Source organism: Schistocerca cancellata, chromosome 3 (genome assembly GCF_023864275.1).
Source record: "Schistocerca cancellata isolate TAMUIC-IGC-003103 chromosome 3, iqSchCanc2.1, whole genome shotgun sequence".
Lineage (NCBI taxonomy): Eukaryota > Metazoa > Arthropoda > Insecta > Orthoptera > Acrididae > Schistocerca > Schistocerca cancellata.
In genome coordinates, this window is record NC_064628.1 from 657,008,588 (window position 1) to 657,028,700 (window position 20,113).

Sequence of the window (20,113 nt, forward strand, 5' to 3'; positions counted from 1 at the left end):
GTATTGCCATAATACTACCAAACTATTTAGTTGTAAAATTAATGTAACTAATCTTGTTAAAAATAGTTTGTAGATTCCTATAGCCATCTGGAAATTATTGCACTTTTTCTCAAATGTGTAGCAGCGAGCTTTCTTATTGAATACTTTATATTGCTCCTACACTGAATGTAATCACTAAATTTTGTAGCATTCTGCAACATTTGGTTTTTATTTATCAGCATCATTATAATTCTATTGGGGAGTGTCAGTCTGTAGTTCTACTTAGAGGGGTTGCAGTGCATTTAACAGCTTACAAATATGAATCAACATGTCAGTCACTAAAACAAATTTCAGTCTTTGTGAGATGAGGAGTTAAATATTAAAAGCCCCCTTATGTAAGCTTTTATTATAAAGGACTGAATTTTTGCAAGCTGGGTTGGAATGATGGAAATGTTTAAACACACTATTTACTTCAAAATACTGCTCCTGAACAGCACATTTACTCAGTATGCCTTTGAATCATACTCTGAAATGAAACCACTGCACAGGCACATTTGTTATATATCTTCTGTGAATTTCTTGTTGGGTTCAAGTAATTTCAATCACTAATTCTTCTGCCTGATGTCAGGAACAGTTTTAAAAATAAATTACCTTCATTATTCTATTACTAAACAATGAGGTAAGTGTTCTCTGAGATACTCAAACAATTCCTTGGATGCTCCTGGACAGTTGGTTAATTCAAGTTCTTGTAAGTGCCGTAGCTGTATGAGACTGGACAGACCACTGGACGTAAGCAGTGGACAACCTGTAAGCAGGAAATATTTACATCATTAGATGTTTACAACATTATGTTCCTTGTGCACATATGAATTAATATGAACAAACATCCCAGAAAAGCCAGTGTACAAGAAAAATACTCAAACCTCAAACAGTAGAGATTACATATGCTCATATTTTTTGTACTTTTCTTTTTTTCTGCTTTAACAAAGGAGCTGCAATGGACATTTATAGGACATAGCAGTTTTTGGATCCCTTCAGACCAAGTGGCAACAGAGATGTCTGGATGATGTAGGAGAAATTTATAGTTAACTACATGCTGTGGATGAATACTGTACTGATATCCATAACTCATAAACAAGGAATGAAGTAGACTGTATGAAAACACATACGATTTCCACAGTTCTTAGAAAGAAAAAACTGCAAAAATATACCATAATGATAGCTGTGATTTCTTGGGCCTGCAAGGGTGTTTAACAATATGACTGAATTAAAATAATACTGTATACTTGAGCTGTTGTTAGCAAATGAAGAACATGAGATGGAAACTGAGTAAAGCTCATATGTCTTCTGTTGTTGACGAACAGTTCACCAGCTCAAGGTAAGTTCATACACAATGTTCCTCTGCATATTGGATTCCTTAGCTAGGTGTGACACTGTGTGACTGTTTCCTCTCTGGTAATGATGTGCCAGAGTAGAGGAGGGTGACATTGGCAGTGTAGGAGAATAACTGTGTACTGACATCAGTTGTAATATTTGGTTGTATTCTAAATGTATTCTGCTGTTAAGCCCTGTGCTAGAAGTAAATAGCTTTAATATTTTTTGATTATACTGAACCTTACAGGTAAAGGATCAAGGGCTTCCAAAACCAACATTTTACTGTTAACACAACCCCCAAAGCATTTGGACGACAACAAAAAAGTTTGATAATAACAATATTATGAAAAGGATAGATTGCTACTCACCATATAAATGAGATGTTGAGTAGCAGACAGGCACAACAAAAAGACCATTAAACATGCGAGTTTTCAGCCAAAAAGCAATCTACTAAAGTACACACACATCCACCCAAGCACAACTCACTCGCACATGACCACTGTCTCTGGACACTGAGCTGAGTCTGTCCTCAGTCGCCAGAAACAGTGGTCATGTTTGTGTGAGATACTCTTGCATGATGGTGTGTGTGTGTGTGTGTGTGTGTGTGTGTGTGTGTGTGTGTGTGTGTGTGTGTCGTGTCTACTTTTGAAGAAGTCCTATTAGCTGAAAGTTCACATGTTTAGTAGTCTTCTTTGTGCCTGTGTATGTGGCTCAACATCTCCTCCATATGGTGAGTAGCAACAATCTGTCCTGTTTGATAATTTCTATATCATATTTTAAGAATTTGATGCCCCACTCATTCTGTCTTGTGTTGTGTATATTCATATAATGCCCAGAGAGTACAAATTAATTGAATCTAATTTCATTCTTTTCCAGATGTGACATAGCATTATTTTTTAATGACTAATGCTGTGGAATGTAATGACAGACTTGTGATTTCCAATTGAACTTATAATTCTTAGTAAAATGGCCCTGGATGATAACATCAGTAGGATTTTTATAAATGGAATAAAATCTGACTATTTTAAAAATACAACTGGAAAGACAGAGAATGCTGTGTCCTCTTTTCTCTTTAATGTTGCCTTAGAGAGAGTTGTGAGGAAATTCAAACTAGTACCTGTTGGGATCCTCCAAAGAAATAAAGTTAAGGTTTTTGCATAGGGAAATGATGTAGTGTTAATTGGAAAGTGTGGAACAGAGATTAAACAGTTATTTGTGGAGCTTATATAAGAAGCATCCAGACTCAGCCTAAAAGAGAATGATCAGGAAACAACAGTCAAATTTCTGGGTATGATGCTAACTGAGCAAAATCAGAGGCCAGCAGAAGTGAAAATGATACTGCAGAATACTAATAGAGCCTAAGTGCTCTATAAGAAAACTTTCTAGGGTTTAAACCACTGACAAGGGAAACTAAATTCAAGCTATATAATACAGTCATCAGATCAGTCCTAATCTGTGGAGCAGAAACATGGAAGAACACTAGTTACAGGTATTTGTAAATGAAGTTTATGGGAAAATCTTTGGTTCATACTACAGTGAATCACAAAGCTGGTATGTAGGTGATAGGCAACGCAAAAATCGATGTGCTATTACTACAAGCAACAATAATGAGAATAATACATTCCAGAAGATTTCAATGGGCAGACCATCTGATGAGAAAGAGAGAGGATCAGAGAGTTTAAAAAATATTAATGGAGAAGTCATTAAGTAAGAAACCAAGGGGGAGACATGGAAAAATGAAATTAAAACTCTATGCAACAGGATGGATGTAAATAATTGGCAGAAAGCAGCACAAGATATAAGCATTTGGAGGTCACATGTGAGATTGGTACGGGAGCTTAGAGTTCTGTAGGAACCAAAAAGTAAAAGAACAACAACTAATCCTCAGGACCTTCTGCTCTGCGGTAAGGCTCCTGTGTTTGTTGACGTGGAAATAGTATTACCATTAATGGACATTGCAATAAAAATATTTTTTTGAAAGTATTATTGCTGCAAAGTCACTAGACCAGTGTCATATTTTGCATTAAATATTAACAAAGATGTGCCACAAACATACAGACTGTATCCAGTTTGCTGCATTTATCCTGTAGTAGTCTCACCATAGCTGTCAGTAACAGTATTTGCTTAAGTGTGTTGTCATGACAATGAAATTTGATGGAGATGATGTAGTAGTCTGTTTTTTTTTTTTTTTTTTTTTTTTGTTTCAGCCAGTGATTATAAATAAATAAGTAAAAACCATTATGTGACAATAGTTATGAATCAGACATTATTGGCATTAGTGTGACAATGCTTCTGTCAACAAGAGGGGAACATTGCAGTGTAGGTTCAAGAAAATCTGAATAACTTGCTGAGTTGGTCTAGCCCAAACCCTGATCTGAACCATTTCAAACATTTTTGTGATGCAGTAAGACATTAGATGCTAAATTTGCTCAATAACCTAACATCAGCTATTAATCATTGTTAACCTTTTTGCAGGCAATTCAGTGGAATTAATTTTTTGTAGCACATTAGAACTAAGATCAACTAACTGTATTTAATTTCTGATAAGTTTATTTTTGTGATTTAGGAACAAAGGCTCTGATGGTAAGTATTCTTTCCAAGATGCTTTTTGAGCTGTTATTGGTTGCCATTACACAGAATTCGAAATTCTTTTGATGACGCTAAACATCTGTAGAAGCATACTTGCTATGTGTCAGATTTGAAAATTGGGCCATTTCTTCTTATTTCTACCAGCATAGGATTCTGTAGAAAAGAAGCAATGTATTCCCAAGTGACAAAAATAGTGATGTTATGATAACAGAAGCTGATTGTTGTAGCAGTTTTTATACACCTGGTACAGCATACTACTGCAAGATGTCAGACATGCAGTTTTTGTGCTACTGGTACAGCGTACTACCACAGGATGTAGGCACATACAGAAGTAGCGAGACCAATTCCCATGAACATATAAAACTACTAAGTTGGTGCTAAGTATGCTTCTTGCAGTCCACAGAAAGAAAGTGACAAGCATACTTCCCAAGTCTCATGGAAAAGTTACTCTGATGGTAAATATACTTCCCACTGGCCTTTAAAACAATGTTATTTGTGATATGTGTACATCCCATGGGTCCTGAGAAGCTTGAGACATTTTACGACAGTTAAATAGCTACATTTCATAACAAACAGATGTTAAAACTGGTACAGTGGACTACCACTAGATGCCAGGAGGATACAGAAGTGGAATGACATATGTGCATGAATGTGGTAAAGAAATATAGTTGCTGGTAAGTATACTGGATGACTAGGAAGACTGGAAAAAAATCAAATTCATTATGTTGAAACTTTGAACAGCCTCCCTGCCAGATTAAATATTTTAATAGTAGCAGAAGAATGATGTACATGTTCTTAATTATACAAATGGTTTCTTTGGGACCAAAAAAAAAAAAAAAAAAAATAAATAAATATCTCTTGAATCTTTTTTCCACACAGCAGAACGAGATACCAAGGTTTTGATACTGTGTGAGCATAGCATTGTTCGACAATAATTGATGTAGTTAACAAGTTAAAACTGTATTAGACCAGGGCTCAGACACAAATACCTGCCTTTCATATGATCATATTAATAACCCTAAGTGTGGAAATAGGAAGATACCCTTCTGTAACAGTATGTGCCTGACATGGATCGGAAAATGGCTGTGGAAGTTTTGTGTGAAGTTGGGCACCTCAGGCAGTGAATTCATCAAATTTGATCCAAATACTAAATGGCATGTTTGTGGTCACTTTTACTCAACAAAGCCCCACCCAGCCCACAAGTAAAGCTCGTGCACAAGTTTTTGCTCAGAAAACAGATCACAGTTCTGGATCATCCCAGTGTATTCACCAGACTGGACTTGGCAGACTTATTCCCCAAACACCATTATGATGCAATTAAGAACACCTAAGAAAATTCTATTGCAGTAATAAATGTAATTCCAAAAAATGACTACACTGAATGTTTCAAAACAGTTTTTAAATAAATCTTATAATTAAATTTTCCATGGAACTTTTAAAATAATTTTAGCTGTGTATTGATTTAAGGGGAGACAAATTTGAATAAATACGGTGACATCATAGTCTGACTTATTTTTTGTAGTCACAGCGCTAACTGAACTGGGACACACTGTGTATTGTTCTTTTCACAGATCCATAGCAAGGAAATTGTGAATGCAGAAAATGTGCTATAACACAGGATACAATTTACAAAGAATAATTTACTTAGATTTAGTATTTATTTCATGTGCCCAAAGTCAAGTAGTATTCACGGAAGTTGGAACAGATTTTCAGTTAAAAATTAATACAGTAATAGTCAAATGTATATTAATACTTGCAGACTTAAAAACTAAAATAACTCAAAGGTGTTGTTGCCAAACACTGCCAAATAAGAATAATTCAGTGTTTACATGAAAACTTCTGAACATATGTACAGAATTTGCGTATCACATAAAAATCACATGTTGATACTTTCAATAGATTCATACATCAGTTGATTCTTTTTATAAATTTATTGATTGATTAGAAGAATTTGCTAGCAGTAAATGTTTCAGGCTCCCCTTAAACTGTTCCTTGTAAGCAGCTAAGCTTTCTACAATTGATGACAAGTTATTGAAAAGGTTTGTGTCTAAATAACATACATTACTGAGAACAAAAGTGTTGATGTAGGTTGCTCTTATTCCTTGTACTGGTTTTGTGGAATGAGCTGTTGATTGGAAAACAAGATGTCTTATTTATGTGAAACTGGCTGATTGTTTGACCTGTTTACTTCTTATCTCAGTCTTGTGTTACATAAGGAAAGCAAGATTGTTTACACATTTTTAAGAATGCAAGTCGATAGATAGCAAGTTATACCTGTACTAATTTTGATTAAAATTTGTTCAAGCATTCCAGAAATGTGTTAAACTTCAGTAGCTTTGTTACCCTCTCATCATTTCTCCTTTCCCACTTCATTTGAATGCATGTGATGTCCTAGTGTGTGTGCGTGTGTGTGTGTGTGTGTGCTTTGCTCTTTAGGTTATTTTAAAAGCATTTGTATAGAACAGCATATTTTCCCATAGTGACAATCTATTTCTGCTTTCTCCAAACAATAAAATAAAATAAACAAATAATTTATTTTAACCATCTACTAATTGTAAGTGTAAGCATGCTATGACCAACTTGTAATCTGCAGTAAGTAGCACCACTACCACCATGAACCACTCCAACCTATGAAATGATTACTGCTTCATTTTCCCTTCTATCAGTTTGTTTACATACAATTAGTAGCTGTATTAATGATCCCAGCTAACTGGTAATTTTACAACTGCCTTCTGAGTTTAAAAATGTTGGATATCAGGACCTATAGCAGTAGTTGAAGAAATATTCCTGTATTTTCGTAAGATGGTTAAAGAAAATAATGTTCCATCTTCACTCTGATAACATCAAGAGGTAAGGACTTCCAATACAGCAAAGTTAGAGTCCTCTCAGAATGTAAGGGGAATTTGTGAACAGTATGAATTTTTTGTCTTCTGTTGCTACTTCTTCTTCCCTTTCCAAAACTATCAGGTTTGGATGAATGGCTTATTCTAAGATAGAAATTAATCTTAAATTTTGTTTCATTTTTATTGGAGGCTTCTTTTTAGGGAGTGATCTTTGTAATTAACTATATTTTTATTTTTCTACTGGCTTACTAAGAGTGTGGAGAGCTTTCCTTCAGTAAACTCCAATCTCTGAAGATTTCGTTTCTCTTGATGCTAAGAAATTGGGCTTCAAGATGACCTTTCCAAAGAAGCTACTTTAAAGAATTGGGCCATAACCTAGGCAAGCGAGCATTTCTTAAGAGATAAATTATCCCCTAAAGGAGACCTAATTTGTCTACAATGTCCCATGAGGTAAGGATAAGTAACAAGTGATACTGTTGTAAAGGAGCTTTCACTGTGTTGCACTCTCTTTCTTATTCTCACTCTACGTGTACCATAACACAGCACAATCATTCATTGTAAGCATTCAAAAAATACACTCATAACACTTCATAACAAATCGTAGGAACAAAACTGAAAAACTCCTCCACTAGGACAGCACTGTGAGATTTCCCCATTGTTTCCAGTCCTCACTGTCAAAGTATAAGGACGACTTTGATTTTGACCAGCACAAACAAGTGTGTAATTACTTCTTAAATCTTTAATTTCTCATTCACCTACTTTGCATCAGAGTTTTGTGGCACTTGATGTTGAGGGCAAACTTTTTCACATAAGGTGCCATTGTATTTTGGAGTTCCACTTTATTTTACAGTATGGCAGGTTTTTGCAAATATGTCCTATTTGCAAATTTGTTCTAGATTATAGCTAAATGGAATTATAAGTTTGGATATAATTTGAAATGCTAGTAAGAGTGTAACACTTTGTCTTGGTAACCTTTGCAGATACCTTCTACATCTACATGCACACTCTGCAAACCACAGAAAACTGCATGCCAGAGCACTTGCCACTGCACACATATTAGTTTCTTCCTTTTCTATTCAGCACAGTAAGAATGGTAGCTTAAATGCCTCTGTGTGCACTGTAATTAGTCCTATCTTGTCAGTTCCTCTGGGAGCAGTACAAAGAGGGCTGTAATATATTCCCAAGATTCACCACTTAATACTAGTTCTTGAAACTTTGTAAGTAGGCTTTTGCAAGATAGCTGACATCTGTCTTCAAGTGTACATGCTAGTTAAAAGTTCTTTAGTATTTCTGTGATGCTCTTCCATGCGTCAAACAAATCTGTGACCATGCTGCCCTTGTTTCAATACCCATGTTACTCCTATCAGGTATGAATCCCACACTCAAATCTTATCAAGATCTGACTGGATATTTATACAGATTTTAAAGATACTGTTTCTTCATAGGTAACTGCATCATGTGTAAAATGCCTGATGTTAATATTGTCTGTATGGATGTACATAGTGAACATACATTTCCCTGGTACACACCTGAATTTACTTCTACATCTCTTGATGCCACTCCATCCAGCTGCATCCTCTCTACCAATAAATGCTCATGGTAGCCACAGATTTTGTTTGATTTCTCATTTGATCATACTTTTATAAATAATTGTTATTGTGATGCTATGTCAAATGCTTTTGGGAGTCCAAGAAATACTGCATACATTTGGTTGCATTTATCCATAGCTTTCATGATATGTTGTGTCCGCCCCAGTAGCTGAGTGGTCAGTGCAACAGAATGTCAATCGAAAGGGCCCGGGTTCGATTCCCGGCTGGCTCGGAGATTTTCTCCACTCAGGGACTGGGTGTTGTGTTGTCTTAATCATCATCATTTCATCCCCATCGACACGCAAGTCGCTGAAGTGGTGTCAAATCGAAAGACTTGCACCAGGCGAACGGTGTACCCGATGGGAGGCGCTCATTACATGACATGACATGATATGTTGTGAGAAAAGTGGATACTGGGTTTTCCATGACCAATGTCTATATGGAACTCATGGTGGTTGATGTGTAGGAGATGATTCTGTTCTATGTACCTCTTTGCATTTGAGCTCAGAATAGGGTTCTACAGCAGACTGAAGTCAGTGACATGAAGTAGCAGTTTTATAGATTACCTATGCTACCATACTTTAAAATAAGTGTGACTTATTTTTCTTCCAACCACTATGCTCAGTGTCTTGTTTGAAGTATCTACAGTATGTTACGGCTAATAGAGTGGTTAATTCAGCTGCATGCTCTGTATAAAATTTGACAGGAGTTCCACTGGGCCCTGGTGAATAGTTCAGTTTTAACAGTTTGATCTGTTTCTTAATTCCAGTAACACTAATCGCTCACTACTTGACAAAAGAAAGTGAATCATCGTGGAAGAGATGAAGAAACAAAATGAAACTTAATGGCTTGAGAGGGTATTTGATGTTATTTCAGTAATTTACAAAGAACTTTGCTGTATGAGGCCACTTGTCAGCATGACGCTGCACCACCTCTTACCTGGATGCTTGCACTGATGCAGTTAGAAAAAGGGGGCTTAAAGTCATTTTATCCTCCTTTAAGCCAGGCTGGACTGCAGCTGTTGTAAACTGGTCCTTGATATCCTGGGTACTGGCACTGGGACAGTGTTGACATCTGAGCTTCTTTCAGATATTTTCTGTCAGGGACAGATATGGGGAGCTTCCTGGCCACAGACAGCTGATAGAGACATGCACCACATGTGGACGAGCATTGCCCCATTGAAAAATGGCACCACATTACTGTTGCACGAGAGGTAACACGAGGATGCAGGATGTCTGTGACTTATCATTGTGCTGTCAGTTCCCTCAAATGCTACCAGCGTCGACCGTAAGTCATACCAGATAGCTCGTCACACCGTGACGTCAGTAGTATCACCACTGTGCCTCTCCAAAATGTTGGAAGAATGGACCCCTTACGAGGTCACCATCACACACTTCTATGATAGTCATTCAGATAATACAGAACCGTGATTTATTGCTGAACTCAGTGCGAAGCTGTTTGTCGGCAGTCCATGCTTCCTGATCACAGCACCACTTCAAATGCAGCCATTTGTATTGTGGTGTAAACAGCATGTAACAGGAGCCGAAATTCCCTAGTCCAGCTGCTGCTAGTTTCTGACCAATGGTGTGGGATGACATCATTCGATGCTGGCGAGTTCTTGGATGGCAAGATCATGTGTGAATGGGTTACAATGTGCTTGGTACACAATACGATGATCGTAACTTTGTGGTGATCAGATGTGGTTGACCAGAACCTTGGTGATGAGTATGCCTGCCCTCACGTCCCCATGAAGTCCCATCACACTGGGACGTTGTCACACGCAAATGCCCCTCAAACCTGGATATAGCACGATTTGACTAGCTGCCAAATGGAGACCCACTAAAAGGCTCCTTTTGAACTCTGTCAGGTGATAACGCTTCCACACTCACGCAGTATACCTGTGCTACCAAGTTGTCGAACCAGTCGCTAAAGCCCTCTTTCATTTTGTTGTTTTCATCGTGCTTTTCTCCCAAGAAATGCTTCAATTCGGGAAAAAGGTGGTAAATCGCTCGAGTGAAGACTGGGCCGTAAGGCGGATGTTCAAAAATTCCCACTTAAACTGCCAAAGCAAGTACTATGTCAGTGCAGCAGAGTGTGCGCGAGCGTAATCATGAGCAAGCTCGATGCCACTGGACACAATCCACACCGTTTGTTGTGAAACGCACAGCGTAAAATGCCTGGCAGTAGGCCGCTGCATTTATGATCTTTCCGCTAGGCATAAGGTCGATGAATCGGATGCCCCTTCGAACCGAAGATACTGCGGCTCGGTTATTTTTTGTTTTGTTTCTTTTTGTGTGAGTTTTGGGGGGGGGAGGAGGTTATTGCAAATAACGTCATTACAGTGACTGGCATTTTGTTTCTGGACTGTTACGGGAAACCCAGTTCTCGTCACCAGTGACAATGTAGCTCAAAACCTTCTCGCCATCCTTGTCTTCCCGAGTGAGAAAAATCAGTGCAGTTCGCTGTTTTCTTGATTCATCTGCCAAAATTCGAGGAACTCTCCTAGGTACACACTTTATTGTAGCCCAAATTACCACTAACGGTTTGATAAAGCACTGACCGTGAAATTTAAGGGAAACACAATAGGAAACAACCAATATGTTGAATTTTTTCCTTAATCCTTGATTTGAGTTCGTCACTCACAACTGAAGGGCGTCCTGGCCATTCTTCACCGTGAATAATCGTTCGTCCGCCATTAAAAATGATGCACCAGTTTCGAGATGAAGCTTCATTCGTCACATTTCCGTGAACTTCGATTACATGTTAATTTCAATAGGGCGGACTTTTTTTCGATGAGAAATCGTGTCACACTGCGAATCTTATCACACAAATAAACTGTTAAACGATAGCTTCCCCTCGATCTTAGTGTCAAACTGGCGATAACAAGTAGAAAGGTGTATGACACGGCGACAGGGACGGGAGGAGAGTTGTGGGCTCGTCGTATCAACACTTTCCTTACTTGTAGAAGGAGCCTCCTATCATGAATATTTCTCTGGGCTTACCCGTTCAGCACTTTAGTATGATGGCCTTTAGAAGTCTGCCTCTCTCTCTCTCTCTCTCTCTCTCTCTCTCTCTGTGTGTGTGTGTGTGTGTGTGTGTGTGTGTGTGTGTGTGTGACCCGCTCGCTGGCTCGCACGCAGTACTATGTCTTTGACAAAGGAACAACGTGCAATAAAGTCGTCGATAGAATTTCGGAGGCCCACTTAGGTCGTTCTTGCCCGTCTAGTCGCGCAGTGCCGGGGACTGCAGCAAGGAGCGAAGCGGTCGATCAATACAGCCACCCTCGCTTCCCAACAGCTGTGTTGCGCTTCCTACTGCTAGGGGCAACTGTCGCATTCGTATGCCTCAGCGCTCGTCGCCACTACAATTCTTGTAATTAGCTAAATATCACTGGATTCATAAAATATGGTCCTGACTGCAGATTATAATAAAACATAGTCTTTCTTTGTACATTGAGACTGATTTGTTGTTAATTTGAGTATATCTTAGGGGCAACAGTCATAACAGACCTGATCAAGAAATAGCCCCACTATTAACGGCCATATTTTCCCCAAAACCGACCAGACCACCATCACCACCACCTGCTAACTGAAAAAAAAAGAGGAATTGTATTGCGTGAATGGCTGGCAGATCTCGAAGATCAGATTCAGACGCCTAATTGGAAAGGTTTTTTCCGTATGCTCTGCGCCCGCAGGCACCTTTCGGTCACGAAGTACGAGAGTTGTGTGTGTGTACCTGTTAAAGGTAGATGACTATAATTGTGTGTGTGTGTGTGTGTGTGTGTGTGTGTGTGCAGTGTCGTGTCGTGCTCGTGCTGAAGATGCACAACAAAGGAGACAAGGCCAAGACTTGCCCACGTTTCTTATTATCCTAATGATGAGATACCAGAGAGGAATAGAATAATTTAGCCAGGTTCGCTTATAAACTATAATTTTCAGCCGTTTCTTGATATAGTTACGATGTTGCAGGAAAGGAATTTTATGAATTTTAAGCACCTGAAATTTATCTTCATATTAAAGTGTCAAGTTGTGGTGGTCAGAGGTTTATGGAAGCATCCTACGTTTGTTTCCTAGCGCTAGCCCTTTCTCTGTCGCTTCATCCTAAATCTCTTACTGAGTTGCAGAATTGGACCGGTTCAAAATACCCGACGCGCGGTGTACGACGCGAACTGCCATGTCAATTCCGCTTCACCGGCGTTTACGCGGACATGGCTGCTGTATACCCGGCTAACATGTGTCTCAAATTCCCCCACCCTCTCCCAGATTTACACTTATTGGCAAGGGTAATTTACCGTTAATCCACGCATCAAAAACAACTTGTTGTGGCTTTGTGCAGTTACACATACATTTTGAGACGGCAGAAGGATTTTAGTGGTCCCTGAAGAATACTGTATGTGTGCTCACTGGTCATCTGTAGGCCCAAATGCAGCAGTTGGAAAAAATAATCTTTTACTTTAGAAAAGAGAAAAATGTGTGAACATTCACCCTCTCGAATTTGCGTCATCTCACTTTCTGTGGAATGGTATTCACGGAAACGCTTTCATGCAGTTACGAACCTTGCAACCCAGCTGGCATAGCTGCGCTTGTTTTTGTTAACATGTAGCAAGATTTTTTTGAAGTTCTTACTCATTTTCTCTTTCCAATTTACAGTGTCAGCAAGTGAATAGCGATACATTTTACTGAATACGTTATATATTCATTTTGTAACTCGTTGGATGTGCTTGATTTAATCGCATGAGAACATAACGTTAGATCATTAACTCAAGAAAGGTGACATCCGTAATAACATGAAAAATATAAAAGATGTACTTTGCATGTACTAAATTTATACGCTTAGTTTTTAGGTTTCAAAATAATTTCCCTTTAAATATACTGAGTGGACATCTATCAGTGTTTAAAGATATGATACCTACACTTAGTGTACATCTGTCAACTTAAGTTCTTGGTCGCCGCCTCCCCCCCCCCCCCCCTCCCTGCCCCCCTCCCCCCCTCCCCTTACACACACAAGGATAAAATTTTGCGGTCGCTCACGCTTGAGTGTTATGGGGACGCAGTAAACACGAACTGGGAGAAAGGAACGACGAACAACATTAGTGCCACACGTAGAAACGCTTTTACTGTTCAGTGCCTCTCCTTTCTGAAGTGGAAAAGAATTAGTAAAACAGGAATTGCTGGTGGTGACATTTTGTTTCACCCACACTTGACGACAGGGGCCCAGAATGTTTTGTGTTAAAAGGGCACCAAACCAATTGTATGACCATGAATAGTACGCAAAGAATTTACGTAAGAGGGGCAGATATGATATAATTCATTGTCTACATGATTTATAAGACGAAGAATTTTGTGGAATATTGTACTTTGTCGTGTCACCTTGTAACTTTCTCTGATTTCTGCCGCCCTTTCCCCGCCAATTTTTTTTTCTTTACCTTCCAATTAGATCCTGTCACCAAAATAACAGCAATCCAAAAACTATTTATAAGCAGTTAGTGTAAGAATACTTAATAATACTAACACTGTCAAGAGTGTAACTGAAGCGGGAAATATCCATTCAAAATAATGCACACATCAAAAAAAGTTTTGCATCACCTCGGTTCCGAGAGTTCCGTAACTTGTATAGGAAATTGGAGTAAAGATCAACATAAACATCATTTCCGCCCTTTTTATTTCTCATGGAAACCACACATTGCATGTTGTACCACCATACAGCGAGACTTTCAGAGGTGGTGGTTCAGATTGCTGTAAACAGTGATACTTCTAACACCCAGTAGCACATCCTCTTGCATTGATGCAAGCCTGTATTCGTCATGGCATACTATCCACAAGTTCATCAAGGCACTGTTGGTACAGATTGTCCCACTCCGCAACGGCGATTCGGCGTAGATCCCTCAGGGTGGTTGGTGGGTCACGTCGTTCATGAACAGCCCTTTTCAATCCATCCCAGGCATGTTCAATAGGATTCATGTCTGGAGAACATGCTGGCCACTCTAGTCCAGCGATGTCGTTATCCTGAAGGAAGTCGTTCTCAAGATGTGCACGATTGGGGCGTAAATTGTCGTCCATGTACACGAATGCCTCGCCAATATGCAGCCGATTTGGTTGCACTATCGGTCGGTGGATTGCATTCACGTATCGTCCAGCTACGTCGGTCCCACATAATGCCACCCCATAACAGCACGAAACCACCTCCTTGCTGCACTCGCTGGCAGTGTGTCTAAGGCGTTCAGCCTGCCCAGGTTGCCTCCAAACCGTCTCCGATGATTGTCTGGTTGAAGGCATATGCGACACTCATCAGTGAAGAGAACGTGATGCCAGTGTTGAATTGTCCATTCAGCATGTACACTCCTGGAAATTGAAATAAGAACACCGTGAATTCATTGTCCCAGGAAGGGGAAACTTTATTGACACATTCCTGGGGTCAGATACATCACATGATCACACTGACAGAACCACAGGCACATAGACACAGGCAACAGAGCATGCACAATGTCGGCACTAGTACAGTGTATATCCACCTTTCGCAGCAATGCAGGCTGCTATTCTCCCATGGAGACGATCGTAGAGATGCTGGATGTAGTCCTGTGGAACGGCCTGCCATGCCATTTCCACCTGGCGCCTCAGTTGGACCAGCGTTCGTGCTGGACGTGCAGACCACGTGAGACGACGCTTCATCCAGTCCCAAACATGCTCAATGGGGGACGGATCCGGAGATCTTGCTGGCCAGGGTAGTTGACTTACACCTTCTAGAGCACGTTGGGTGGCACGGGATACATGCGGACGTGCATTGTCCTGTTGGAACAGCAAGTTCCCTTGCCGCTCTAGGAATGGTAGAACGATGGGTTCGATGACGGTTTGGATGTACCGTGCACTATTCAGTGTCCCCTCGACGATCACCAGTGGTGTACGGCCAGTGTAGGAGATCGCTCCCCACACCATGATGCCGGGTGTTGGCCCTGTGTGCCTCGGTCGTATGCAGTCCTGATTGTGGCGCTCACCTGCACGGCGCCAAACACGCATACGACCATCATTGGCACCAAGGCAGAAGCGACTCTCATCGCTGAAGACGACACGTCTCCATTCGTCCCTCCATTCACGCCTGTCGCGACACCACTGGAGGCGGGCTGCACGATGTTGGGGCGTGAGCGGAAGACGGCCTAACGGTGTGCAGGACCGTAGCCCAGCTTCATGGAGACGGTTGCGAATGGTCCTCGCCGATACCCCAGGAGCAACAGTGTCCCTAATTTGCTGGGAAGTGGCGGTGCGGTCCCCTACGGCACTGCGTAGGATCCTACGGTCTCGGCGTGCATCCGTGCGTCGCTGCGGTCCGGTCCCAGGTCGACGGGCACGTGCACCTTCCGCCGACCACTGGCGACAACATCGATGTACTGTGGAGACCTCACGCCCCACGTGTTGAGCAATTCGGCGGTACGTCCACCCGGCCTCCCGCATGCCCACTATACGCCCTCGCTCAAAGTCCGTCAACTGCACATACGGTTCACGTCCACGCTGTCGCGGCATGCTACCAGTGTTAAAGACTGCGATGGAGCTCCGTATGCCACGGCAAACTGGCTGACACTGACGGCGGCGGTGCACAAATGCTGCGCAGCTAGCGCCATTCGACGGCCAACACCGCGGTTCCTGGTGTGTCCGCTGTGCCGTGCGTGTGATCATTGCTTGTACAGCCCTCTCGCAGTGTCCGGAGCAAGTATGGTGGGTCTGACACACCGGTGTCAATGTGTTCTTTTTTCCATTTCCAGGAGTGTAGTTGGGCCCATCTGTACTACGCTGCACGGTGTCGTGGTTGCAAAGATGGAACTCGTCACGGATGTCGGGAGTGAAGTTGTGCATCATGCAGCCTATTGCGCACAGTGTTAGTCGAAACAAGACGTCCTGTGGCTGCACGAAAAGCATTATTCAACGTGGTGGCGTTGCTGTCAGGGTTCCTCCGAGCCATAATCCGTAGGTAGCGGTCATCCTCTGCAGTAGTAGCCCTTGGACGGTCTGAGCGAGGCTTGTCATCGACAGTTCCTGCCTCTCTGTTATGTACTCCATGTCCGAACATCATCACTTTGTTTCACTCCGAGACGCCTGGACACTTCCGTTGTTGAGAGCCCTTCCTGGCATAAAGTAACAATGCGGACACGATTGAACCACGGTATTGACCGTCTAGGTAAGGTTCAACTACAGACAACACGAGTCGTGTACGTCCTTCCTGGTGGAATGACTGGAACTGATCGGCTGTCGGACCCCCTCCGCGTAATAGGCGCTGCTCATGTATGGTTGTTTACATTTTTGGACGGGTTTAGTGACATCTCTGAACAGTCCAAGGGACTGTCTCTGTGATACAATATCCACAGTCAATGTCTATTTTCAGGAGTTCTGGAAACCGGGATGATGCAAAACTTTTTTTTGATGTGTGTAGTAATAAAATGGGTTATCAAATTTATTGTTTAGCTATGAGGGTGTAACTGAATTCCCTTTACAGGTGGTGAGGGCTTGTAGCATTGGAACATAAGTCCAGAAACGTACCGTTTTCCCTTTACACGCAAAATACCACAACACACGTTCAAATCTCCCGCATTGTCGGCGCCACTGACAAGGGTATTATGTATGTCATTAACCAATCACCTGATGTCCCACGTCAACTACATGTTCGTTTACATGCCATTCAGTTGAGTATGTGACTGTCCAGAGAGCTTTGTACCTACTACTGTACAGTTGTACTGTAGTAGTACAGAATGCAAGCTATATATATATATATATATATATATATATATATATATATATATACACACATTTCATTTTTAATGTGTAGCTATTGACCGTGGTGAACAGTATGTTTATGGAATACACCAACATGATGTTACTGTAGGGCGAAGCTCGGTACGATGGGAGAGTTGCTCCTCAGTTGTATGTGGAATGTTTTCCACACCGCCAGACACTTCCACATTCCCTCTTTGATACGGTGTCCCGGCAGGCCTCGGAGAGGGGTACAATCACTAACAGCACAGTCGACTGTGGCGCTCCACACCCTAGTTTTAAGAGGCAGTGGAAGAGGATGTGGCATCGAGCGCCAGAAACATAGCAGGTAGACTGAACGTGGATCACCAAACAATCTGGCATGCTCTGCATGAGCAGCAGCCACTCCCATACCGCCCCCAGAAAGTACAGATGCAGGATTCTGCGTGACTTCTGCAGGTGGTTCTTGCACTCACTGTTGTGTGAATGAGCCTGACTACGCATGGCGGATCCTTTTCACGGGTGAAGCCAAGTTCACCATGGAAGCCGTTCTCAATTCCTAAGACAGTTTTGTGTTGGCTGATAGAAACCTGCATGCTGCGCACCCCCCCATGGGTTTCAGGAACGATACGGTCTGAACATTTGGGCAGGGTTTCTGGATGGCTGCGTGTTTGGGCTGTACCTTCTTCCACAATGTCTCACAGGTGCCATGTGCTTGTGATTCCTTGATGTTGTACTGCATGGGCTCTTGAAAAATGCGCCACTGCATGTGTGTCAAAACACGTGGCTCTGCACATTCTCCTGACTTGAACCCGCTACACTGCCCCCTGGGGGGTCACATGAAATCACTGCTTTACAAGACTCCTGTGGCTTCCAAGGAACACCTGCTGGCGTGGATTATGGCTGTGGCGGTCGCTGGAGAATCAGGGATTGGTGATGGTGTGCACCTAAACATGGCATGGAGGTACCGTATCTGTGTTGACGTCGGTGGTTAGACATCAAGCCCTACTTGTAAGTGGACCCCGACAACAGGCAGCAAGATCTGAGAGCAACACGTGTTGAGTTATTCTGCGAGTAGCGGGAAAACAGTAAGTTTCCAGGCATGAGTTTCAATACTAAACCTTGTTAGTGCTCACTTAAGTCATCGAAGTCTGTAAAGGGAATTTAGTTATATCCTATATGTTCCAAATACTGTAAGGACAAGGCATTCAGAACTTTAAAAAACCATTACATTATTATGAAGGAAATTGACACAAATTGGCACATGATTTCGTAGTGGTTTCAGAAAACCTGACAAGTGTTTTAGAGAACAAGCCAAGCAGAGATGGTCTAAAACTCTCGGTACATTCTCAGTAAATGTCATTTTTCCGCCCAACATAAACAACTGACAAAAAATTAGTAACACGCAGAAGACGCGCGCTAATACTGTGTAAAGCCGCCTCTGGCCTCGACTAGGAACTCTATTCGGTGAGAGAGACTGAACACTAGTTACATCAGATCCATATCTCGAGGAAGCCACTGATTGTTGATTAGATCCCGATGTTGTTGTTGTTGTTGTTGTTGTTGTTGTTGTTGTGGTCTTCAGTACGAACACTGGATTCGTGCCGTTTTCCACGCTAGTCTAACCTGTGCAAGCTTCTTCATACCTGCGTAATTGCTGCAGCCTACTTTCATTTGACCCTGCTTACTGTATTCATCCCTAGGTCTCCCTCTTCAGTTTTTCCGCCCACACTTCTCTCCATTACCAAATAGCTGATTTTGTGATGTCTCAGGATGTGATCTGTTAACTGATCCTTTCTTTCAGTCAAAATGTGCCATGAATTTCTTTTTCCCCCAATTTGATTCAGTACCACCTCATAGTTATTCGACCCACCCGTTAAATCTTCATCTTTCTTCTGTAGCACCATATTTCAAAAGCTCTTCTTGTCAACTGTTTACAGTGCACGTTTCAATTCCGTACAAAGCTGTACTCCATACAAAAATCTTCAGAAAAGACTTCCTAACACTTGATTTATATTAGATGTTAAGAAATTACTCTGCTATTGTCAGTCCGCGTTTGACATATTCCCTACTTGGGCCATCATAAATCATTTTGCTGCCCACATAGCTAAACTGATTTACTGCTTTTAATATCTTACTTTTTCTAATGTACTTACATTAACATCGCGTGATTTAATTTGACTACACTCCATTACCCCTGTATAAGTTTTGTTGGTGTTTATCTTCTAACCTCTTTTCAAGGCTCTATCCATTCCGTTCAGCTGCTTTTCCAAGTACTTTTTCATCTCTGACAGAACTACAATGTCGTCGGCATACCTTGAAGTTCTTATTTCCGCCTCCTGAACTTTAATTGCCTTTCCAAATTTCTCCTTAGTTTCGTTTGCTGCTCGCTCAGTGTCCAGATAGAAAACATCGGAGATAGGCTACAGCTCTATATCACTCCCTTGGTGCCAGCTGCTTCCCTTTCATGTCCTTCGACTCTTTACAACTGCAGTCTGTTTCTGTACAACTTATAAATAACAATCCGCTCCCTATATTTTATCCCTACTACCATCAGAGTTTCAAGGAGTGTATTCCAGTAAACATTGTCAAAGATTTCTTTAAATCTATAAATGTTATAAATGTAAATTTGTCTTTCTTCATTGTATCTTCTACAATAAACCGAAGTGTTTTAGTATTGCCTTGTGTATTCCAGTATTTCTCCGGAACCCAAACTGATTTTCCCAAGGTCGGCTTTTACCAGTTTTTGCATTCTTATGTAAATAATTCGTGTCCGTGTTTTGCAGCCATGTTTTATTAAAGTAATAGTCCGGTAATGTTCGCACTTGTCACCACCTGCCTTCTTTGAAATTAGAATAATTACATTTTTCTTGAAATGTCTCGTATATCATGCACGCCAGATGGGATAATTTTTTTGACTCTGGCTGTCCCAAGGATCTCAATAATTTTGTCCATCCATTGGCTTTGTTTCTACTTAGGTCTTAGTGTTGTGTCAAATTCCTTT

At 41.2% G+C, this 20,113-nt stretch overlaps 1 protein-coding gene across 1 annotated transcript in view; it reads right to left on the reverse strand.

The window, feature by feature from the left end:
• Positions 1 to 244: 244 nt before the first annotated feature.
• LOC126176488 (F-box/LRR-repeat protein 16) overlaps positions 245 to 20,113 on the reverse strand; it is an 831,486-nt gene continuing 811,617 nt past the window's right edge. Inside the window, exon 7 of the mRNA XM_049923643.1 lies at positions 245 to 784. Within this exon, the coding sequence (XP_049779600.1) occupies positions 636 to 784 (149 nt within the window). The 3' untranslated portion in view covers positions 245 to 635. The remainder of the gene's footprint in view (positions 785 to 20,113) is intronic.